General features: G+C 40.6%; 1 protein-coding gene and 1 long non-coding RNA gene across 2 annotated transcripts in view; one reads left to right on the top strand and one right to left on the bottom strand.

Moving 5' to 3' along the window:
• The window catches only part of LOC108314340, a 13,598-nt gene extending 5,470 nt beyond the window's left edge, over positions 1-8,128 (top strand). Inside the window, exons 2-3 of the long non-coding RNA XR_001829421.2 lie at positions 6,807-6,817; positions 8,116-8,128. This is a non-coding gene — a long non-coding RNA (uncharacterized LOC108314340). The remainder of the gene's footprint in view (positions 1-6,806; positions 6,818-8,115) is intronic.
• OSTF1 (osteoclast stimulating factor 1) overlaps positions 3,719-9,438 on the bottom strand; it is a 54,797-nt gene continuing 49,077 nt past the window's right edge. Inside the window, exons 8-9 of the mRNA XM_017543246.2 lie at positions 6,935-7,013; positions 3,719-3,888 (exon numbers count right to left, since the gene is read on the bottom strand). Of these exons, the coding sequence (XP_017398735.1) occupies positions 3,734-3,888; positions 6,935-7,013 (234 nt within the window). The 3' untranslated portion in view covers positions 3,719-3,733. The remainder of the gene's footprint in view (positions 3,889-6,934; positions 7,014-9,438) is intronic.

Below are 9,438 nucleotides of genomic sequence, written 5' to 3'. Positions count from 1 at the left end.
TTTTTTTTTTTTTTTTTTTAAGAGTCCTCCTGTTTACAGGTTTTGGGAAATGATTATTGAGAAAAAGAAAAGGAGAAGGGAGGATCAGTACCAGGAAGGTGGAAGCCGATTTATCTTGCAAGAGAGAAAAGGAAAGAAAGCAGAACAGAGGGAAGTTTCTTTTCTGGATCTCATTCTGTCACCCAGCTGGAGTGCAGTGGTGCAATCATGGATCACTGCAGCCTTAACTTCCTGGACTCAAGCGATCCTCCTACCTCAGCCTCCCAAACAGCTGAGACTACAGGCGTGCACCACCACACTCAGCTAGTTTTTAATTTTTCTGTAGAGACGTCGTCTCACTATGCTGTACAGGCTAGTCTTGAACTCCTGGATACAAGCAATCCTTCCTGCCTCCCAAACTGCTGGGATTACAAGTGTGAGCCACTACACCTGGCCATGTTTCAGTGACTTTATACCAGCTTCCAAGCTAGTATAAAGCTTAGAAGGTTGACTCTATTCTTCTCCACTCTGCTCAAGAGGAGTCCACAAGGACTGGAAAGAATATATTTTGTTCTCCCCCAACACACACCCAGGAACTTCAGGACTTCATGTCAACTTGCTAAAAAGTAGCTTTCTCCTAAAGCCTGAGAGACGAATAGGAAAGCTCTTTCCCCTTCTACATTGCTATCCAAAGTGTTGCCCATATTCTGTGTGCCCAGATGCTTATTTCTGCTCGTTATTTTATTCTTACTTCTTCTATTAAAAAGAGAGGATGATTTGCTACAGAGAGACTGGCTGAGTGGTCATCAAAAGACAGGTAAATAAATTACTGTCTTTCCAAGTCAGGCAAATAAATTCCTTCTCCTTTCTTCCCTTCAGGAACTGTTCTGAGGCAGTTTTCTCAGGGAAACCTCCCACATGGTCAGGTGTTGAGTGATGAGATGTATTTCTTCACAGCCCACCTCCGGGTATAGCGCGCATGGAAATGTATACCCCGGCAGCACTGCCATCCTCCCCTAGCTCATGTTCATTTTTCCTCAATCCCACCACCCTGGCTTTACACATCTCAAATCAAGAAGCAGCATTTAAGACCCACCAACAAACACACAAACAATAAATAAATGATGGAGGAATAAACACAGTCACATGGATGAATCTTATAGACGTAATGTAAATGAAAGAAGCCAGTCACAAAAAAGTATACCCAGTTTGATTCCACTTAAATAAAATTCACAAACGGGCAGAACTAATCTACGGGAGAGAAGCAGAAGACACTGAGGGAGGCATGTGGCGTGTGGGAACTGTTCTCTAGCTTAATCTGGGTTGTGGCAAACAGGTGTAAAAAAATTCATCAAACTGTATGCTTAAGATTTACGTACTTAATGTAAATTATACTCAAATTTTTTAAAGTTGGAAAAAAATTTTAAAGGACTCAACTCTTAGGTATAACCCTAACCCCGGGCCCTATATCCTAGTTATCTTCCACAGTAACTGCAACATGTGACTTATTTTGTACCTATTATAAAATCCATATTGTGTTTCTAAAAGTAGACAACAACTCACACCTGTAATCCCAGCACTTTGGGAGGCCAAGGCAGGCAGATCTCTTGAGGTCAGGAGTTCAAGACCAGACAGGATACAAAGGTGAAACCTCACCTCTACTAAAAATACAAAAATTAGCCAGGCGTGGTGATGCCCACCTGTAATCCCAGCTACTCGGGAAGCTGAGGCATGAGAATCACTTAAGCCCAGGAGGCAGAGGTTGCAGTGAACTGAGATGGCAACACCTCACTCCAGCCTGGGCGACAGAGTGAGACTCTGTCTAAAAAAAAAAAAAGTGGACAACAATATCAGAATATACCTTTTCCAACTTAGATTTCATGCTGACAATCAACTCCTTGGCCAAATAGTCCAACCCTATTCCAACGAGGATCATAATACAAATTAAACCTTTTTTTTTTAACTGTATAATTAGGGAAATGAAGCAAGTAAAAAGTAACATGAAAAGTGAAATATAAAAATTCATTTCTTGGCTCTGTCTGGCAGACCCTAAGATTACCACATTAATGAATCCATTACCTAATAACCAGTTCAAATTTAGGAAGGTAGACTAAACATACTTGGGGTGCACAGAGAAAAGAGTATCTGCCTCCGAGCCCTATTCTGCAGAGGCTGCAGAAAGACTCATCACCTGCTTCCCTCACCTCTAACCACTCCTGAGTAAGGCTTCTGGGTGAGCTCTCTAGGGTCTAAGAAAGTTTGGTATATGCCTTTTCTGTCAAAATGGAGCTCACAGCATGCACGAGACTCTGATACCTTCAGGTCATAAGAAACCTTACTCTTTGGTCAGGGCAGGCTGAAGATAGCCACACAACAGGAAGTCAGTGGCAGAGAAAGGAAGTTAGGCCAGAGTCCTACTTCCTGATCCAATCAAGGCAACAAGGAGTAGGAGGTCAACCTCAAGCAGAAGTGTCTCTCACACAGCTGCAAATATGGCTCCTCAATCATAATGTAGCTGGGGAGTACCAGCTCAGCTGATACTTTCTCATTCCCTTAGCAGAGCCCATCTCCATCTATGCAGGAGGAATTAAAGAAAGGCTTGCACTGCAGGTGAGCACTCATGGGTTAATTAAAGAATCCCAAACTGATTAACAGTTTATACTATATTCAAACTGAAGCTAAAAAAGAAAAGAAATCTGGAACAAAGACATATCTAGAATAAAGAATAAAAGGAGGCCAAGCACAGTGGCTTCCACCTGTAATCCCAATGCTTTGGGAGGCTGAGATTGGGGGATGGCTTGAGTCTAGGAGTTCGAGACCAACCTGGGCAACAAGGCAAGACCCATATCTCGACATTAAAAAAAAATTAGCTGGGCATGATAACACATGCTGGTAGTCCCATCTTCTCAAGAAGATGAGATGCGAGGATCACTTGAGTCCAGGAGTTTGAGGCTACTGAGGTATGACTGACCCCTGCATTCCAATCTGGACAACAGAGCAAGACTCCATCTAAAAAAAACAATAATGTACACTTAAACTCTTTTTTTAAAAAACTGCCCATAGTACTATGAATAAAGTCTAAAATGTCTAGAATAATTTTGATTACAATTTATTGATATCCTCATTAAAAACAAAAACAAAATATAATCATGGAACTATTAAATGCTATATTTAAAAATATTTAGTGATAATCACTCATTGAAATCACATATTGAAATGAGGGAATGAAGATGACGGTTCTCCAAAAATGACTGTAATGAAATGCAAGGTGATTAGAACTTGATTGCAAGGAATAAAAGAAACACACACAATAAAGGTAGTAAAAGATCCATGTTTCTCAACTAATTTCTGTTTGACTGAGGGTGTCCTATTTTGGGGGTTCTGATTAAGATCAATGATATATAAAAAAACTTCAGAATTATCTGAAGAGTTTTTTGTTTTTTGAGATACAGTCTCTCTCTCACCCAGGTTGGAAAGCAATGGTGCGATCACAGCTCACTGCAGCCTCAACCTCCGGGGACTCAAGTGATTCCCCAGCTCAGCTTCCTGAGCAGCTGGGACTACAGGCCCACACCACCATGCCTGGCTAATTTTTTTGTACCTTTTGTAGAGATGGAGTCTTCACTTCGTTGCTCAGGCTGGACTCCAACTCCTGGACTCAAGTGAACCTCCCGCCTTGGCCTCCCAAGGTGCTGGGATCACAGGCATAAGCCACTGCACTCGGCCAAGTTTATCTCTTTTGCGCAATTCTAAGTTAATAAATCTTAGTTATGAAACACCAGAGGAGAAAGAAGGATTTAAAACAAATACCTGTTCCCTGTTTCTTTTTCAGGAGAGATGCACAGGCAGCATTGGTAGCCATGTCAAAGGCCAGCTTCTTCTCATTGTTTCTTAAGTCTGTTCTAGCACCTTCCCAACACAAGAAAAGTCAATTAGGTATCTTTAAAGACTATATAGTAGCAGCCAATTCTCTCTCCCTATGACTAAACACTTTTGGCAAAACAAACTAGAGAACAACTCTGGCCCAGAAGTAAAGTAGCGCCTTTCCCTTCGAGTCCCTATAGAACTGCATGTGAACTTTTCAGTCGGGAGTTTATGGTCCCCGTGGAGTTTAACTTCAATGAGCCCTGTGCCTCCTCTTGTGCTCAAGAGGGTCTTTAGAAAAGACCAAGTGGGTAGTGCTTGAGGGGATTAATATTTTATATCTGCAAGTGTGCTCTCATGCAAATTAGCAGAATAGCAACACATAAAACCGAGAGGTAATTCATTATTTCCATAAGCTATCTTTTACCCAGTTTTCCTTTGCCTTTATTATGTTAAAAATTACATCAGAATTCATGAATACATTTGCATTGTTAAGGATTCAAAAATACAAATGTATGCTGACCAAAAGCACAAGTTTCATTCCCTCATCTTCTACCCACTACAAAGGTAACCATTCTTAACAAGTGGGCGTGAGTTCTTATCTCCCTTATTTGCATCAGTGCATTCATACACATATTAATATAGACATAAAATCATACTACACGTATTGGTCTGTAATTTCATGTTTTTAAAACTTAATGTCTAATGGTGCTGTTTTCTTAGCAATACACATAGTCGTAACTCAACCTATTTAAATGCTTGTAAGTATTCCATTTTGTGGATGCTCCACAATTTAATTCCTCCTGTACTGATGGGCACTTAGGCTACTCCTAATTTTCATTATCACAAATACTCCAGTGAATATCCTTTTAAATTCTGCCAGCTACTGTCAGATTACTTTTCATACTAGTCTCGAAAGATCCTCTGAATTTCTGTGGTATCAGCTGTAATATCTCCTTTTTCATCTCTGATTTTAAGATTGCTTTCCAAGAAGGCTTTCAGCCAAGCATGGTGGCTCACACCCATAATCCCAGCACTTTGGGAAGCCAGGGCAGACAGATCATTTGAGGTCAGGAGTTCAAGACTAGCCTGGCCAACTGGTGAAACCCCGTCTCTACTAAAAATACAAAAATTAGCCAGGTGTAATGGCAGGTGCCTGTAATCCCAGCTACTTGGGAGGCTGAGGCATGAGAATTGCTTGAACCCAGGAGGCGGAGATTGCAGTAAGCCAAGATTGCACCACTGTACTCCAGCCTGGGGAACAGAGCAAGACTCACTCTCGAAAAAAAATAAAACAAAAAAACAAGAAGGTTTTATCAATTCATACTTTCTGACACAGTGTAGGAAAGTGTCATTTTCTTTGCAACCACTTACCCTTCAATAAACAAAAAATAGGCCGGCACAGTAGTCCATCATGCCTGTAATCCCAGCACTTTGGGAGGCTGAGGCAGGCGGATTGCTATGTACAGGAGATCAAGACCAGCCTGGGTGACATGGCAAAACTCCATCTCTATAAAAATTAGCCATGTGTGGTGGTATACACTTGTAATTTCAGCTACTCAGGGGGCTGAGGTGGGAGAATTACTGCCCAGGAGGCAGAGGTTGCAGTGAGCTGATATTGCTCCACTTGCACTCCAGCCTGGGCAATACAGTGAGATCCAGTTTCAAAAAAAAAAAGAAAAAGAAAAAGAAAAGAAAGACGTGTACCCAAATTTGAAGGCACAGAAATACTGCATCAAGAAAAAAATAGTATGTTTAATTAGTAATATAATGATCTTGCATCAAAATCTTTCTCCTAAGCAGATTGCTGTATTCACAGTAGGGTTATATAAAAAACCTAATTCTCTCAGTACGCTACAGGTTGAAAACTCCTGAGGGTTAACACTTCTGTGACTAATCATATATTATATTATACTTTAGAGCTTATAGACATGATTTCTATCAGAACAGGAAATATTCAGAGACAGTGATGGCAGAGAAGAAACACAACCATTTCCTGGGTCCCTCTAGACAAGCACTAATAGGAATATAATGTGAGTCATATATCTAATTTTTAATTTTCTAGTAGCCAATTTGCAAAATGCGAAGTTCATTTTAATTATATATTTAATCCAGTATATCTGAAATGTTATTTCAACATAAAACCAACATAAAAATTACAGTGATATTTAGCTTTTTGTTTCACTAAATCTTTGAAATCTGGTATGCATTTTACACTTATAGCAGATCTCAATTCAGATAGCCTCATTTAAAGGGCTCAGCTGTGCACGTGGGTAGTGGCTGCCATACTGGACATCGAAGCCCTCAGCATACCCTTTACAGGGCACTAGAGTGATCATCACAGTGTATGGTCTTTTAGACCTGGACCTGACATCACCAGACTTAAAATCTAAACCATTTCCTATCATATATCCCACAATATTGCTCTGTGGATCCCTAATGAAGGTAATTCCATGAGTTGTATCTTGGGGAATCAAACATCCTACATGATAGGCTTCTGGACTAGGGTATGGTATGGGTGATCTGCCTGGCCTTTTCTAAGAGGAAACTAGTATTTGTGGGTCAAATGGGTAAAGCGATAGTCAGTTTATAATTTCGCTGTTTTCTCTGACTTATAAAAACAGGGGATCAAGATATCCTCTCTTGTTCACTTTACATCTTACACCTGCTCAACTCAAAACAGGACATTGTAGCCACATCATTCTTGCTCATCAGTCAAGACTCCCCCATGAGAACAAGGGCCTAAGCAACTTTACCTATACAGCTTTCTCAGACAGGATCTCCCCCTGACACACATTCTTTGTTTCTAAGGCTCTATGATCCTGGAGAAACACACAATACAGTTCTTACCAAAAGTAATATATGTAGTGTTAAAGCTTGCCCTGGTTTTAGTTTATACTAAAAACTAAAACAAACCAACCCCTAATAATTTAATCTTATCATGACTATTCCATGATACACAGACAGAGCAAAGGTTAAACCACATTTTGAAATAAGACTTTTATTCTTCCTACCATTTCAAATGACGTAACTTGATAGAGACTATTTTATAGGGTAAGCAAAGACCAGATAAACTCAACACAAACTTTACCTTTTGCCAGAAGCAACTGGACAATATCTGCATAACCCTTCCAGGCAGCAGCATGCAAAGCTGTGTCTCCCAATTTGTTCTATGGTGATGGTGATAAAAAGAGAAAGTACCATTTTTAAGACAGAGGGTGGATTAAAAGTACATGTTAATTTAGGTTTAATCCAATTAAACCTAAAATGGGAACAAAGTTAAAAAACCACATAAAATTCCAAAGAGAAAAGGAAAGGAGACTTAAGAGATAGGAGATGAGTCATTTTTGAGAGATAGAATGGGATGGAGGGGTACAAGCTGACTTGGTAGAGCACAGGCTGAAATGCAGATGCCTGCAGAGGGAGATCCCAGGAGGAAGCAAGCTGATTTGAACATGTAGCAGCCTAGCAAAAATTAGGAATTGGAGATTACTAGAGGTACCAGGGCAGAAATGAGGCATGGGTATGAAAACAGAGATACTGGTTAAAAGTATTCATAAAAAGTACTTAGAATTTCAGAACCTCTTCCCCTTTTCTTGCTGCCAGATAACTCAATATTACTTGCTGAGAAATTAACCTGACAGTTTCCAAGTTCATCAACACTAGGTACAAGAGAAGGTAACAAAAGGCCAGAAACTAAAAGCTAAGGGTTAGGCAAAAAACCTACAAACTGAACATTAAGACCCCTCTCTCAGGTGCCTTTACATATCCCACTGCCCAGTGTGCACATACCCCCAGGCAGGAGACTGGAGGGCACTTCTCTGGTGAAGCAATGTAGCCCCATGTGCAGGGAAGAGGAGTGTACTTTCATTAGCATTTGGGAGTCACCTAGCAAAATAGCCAGGACCTTACCACATCACCCTGAGGAGAAGCCCACCAGCCAGCAGGCCTCACCAAACACACACAGCTTCCAATCACACTTAAAAATAAATGGATAAGAGCCAGGCATGGTGGCTCACACCTGTAATCCCAGCACTTTGGGAGACTGAGGAGGGTGGATCACCTGAAGTTGGGAGTTCAAAACCAACCTGGCCAACATGGTGAAACCCCATTTCTACTAAAAATACAAAAATTAGCCTGGCCTGGTGGCACAGGCCTGTTAGTCCCAGCTACTTGGGAGGCTGAGGCAGGAGAATAGCTTGAACTCAGGAGGCGGAGGCTGCAGTAAGCCAAGATTGTGCCACTGCACTCCAGCCTGGGCAACAGAGCCAGACTCCCTCTCAAATTAAATAAATAAATGAATGAATAAATAAATAGATAATGACACCAAGTATTTGTGGACAGCCTACAATATTTTAGGAAAGACCAACACAAACAAGATAAATGGATCTTCAAGGGAAAAAACAGTCAACAGCCAAAAAATACATTTTGAAAAGTTATAGTGTATCAGCAAGATGTACGATCATATTGTGTCATGAAACAAGAAAAAGATACTACATAAAAGTAACACTCAGAGTAAAATAAGAGGTTATAACCAGACAGAATTCTAAGATAGCTCCCAAGGTCCCTGCCCCTGGCATAGGTCCCCTGTATAATTCCCTCCTCTTGACTGTGAGTGAAAGCAGTGAGTATAATAGGCCATCACTTCTGCAGTTAGGTGTCTAGTCAGCAGATGCTGAATTCATCAGAAGAGACATTATCTCAGGTGGACCTGACCTAACCAGGTGGGCCCTTAAAAAAAAAAAAAAAAGATGAAACAGCAGAGAGACAATCTCCTTCTGGCCTTCAGGAAGAAACAAACAGCCATACTGTGAGCTGTGTACACAGACGGGCGGCCTCTAAAAGCCGAGGGCCTCAGTGGTACTACAAGTACAAGAAAATCAATTCTTCCAATAACCTAAATGCACTTGGAAGAAGACCCCAAGCTCCAGATGAGAATACAGTTCTAGCCAGTACCTTGATTTCCACCTGGGAGACCCTGAACAGGAAACCCAGCTATGCCACACCCAGAATTCTGATGTACAGAAAGTATAAGCTGCTAAGCCTGTGGTCATTTGCTAGGCAGCAAAAGAAAACTAATACAGAACTCTGGGGAATTAAAAAGATAACCAAAACAAAACAAAGGTGAGAACATCTCTGGGAAATATTTAGAAAATTGAAGGTTCAATCCAAGAAGGCCAGTATGTTACTAATGGGCATTCTAGAACCAAAAGAACAAAGAAGTGTCAGATAAAAACTCTAAAAGAAATAATACAAGATAATTTTCCAGGCTGAAAGAGTTAATCATAATCACTGGGAAAAGATGAATGCTAAGGCACATGATTATAAAATTTTAAAACACCAACAATAAAGTAAATATTCTTAGCAAGAGAAAAAGTAGATCGCACATAAAAGAATAAGAATCAAAATGGCACCAAACCTCTCAAAAGCAACCCTGGAAACCAGAATGCCACAGAGCCATGCCTTCAAAATTCTGAGGGAAACTGTTTTTGACCTAGAATTCTGATCAGCCAAAGAATCAATCCCGAGCTTCTGTTTCTCAGGAATCTACTTGAAGATGTTCTCTGACAAAAGAAAGACAAAGGATCCAGAAAA

The sequence above is a fragment of the Cebus imitator genome, unplaced genomic scaffold, assembly GCF_001604975.1.
Source record: "Cebus imitator isolate Cc_AM_T3 unplaced genomic scaffold, Cebus_imitator-1.0 Scaffold150, whole genome shotgun sequence".
NCBI classification, from domain to species: Eukaryota; Metazoa; Chordata; class Mammalia; order Primates; family Cebidae; genus Cebus; species Cebus imitator.
This window is presented reverse-complemented; position numbering and strand designations above follow the sequence as displayed.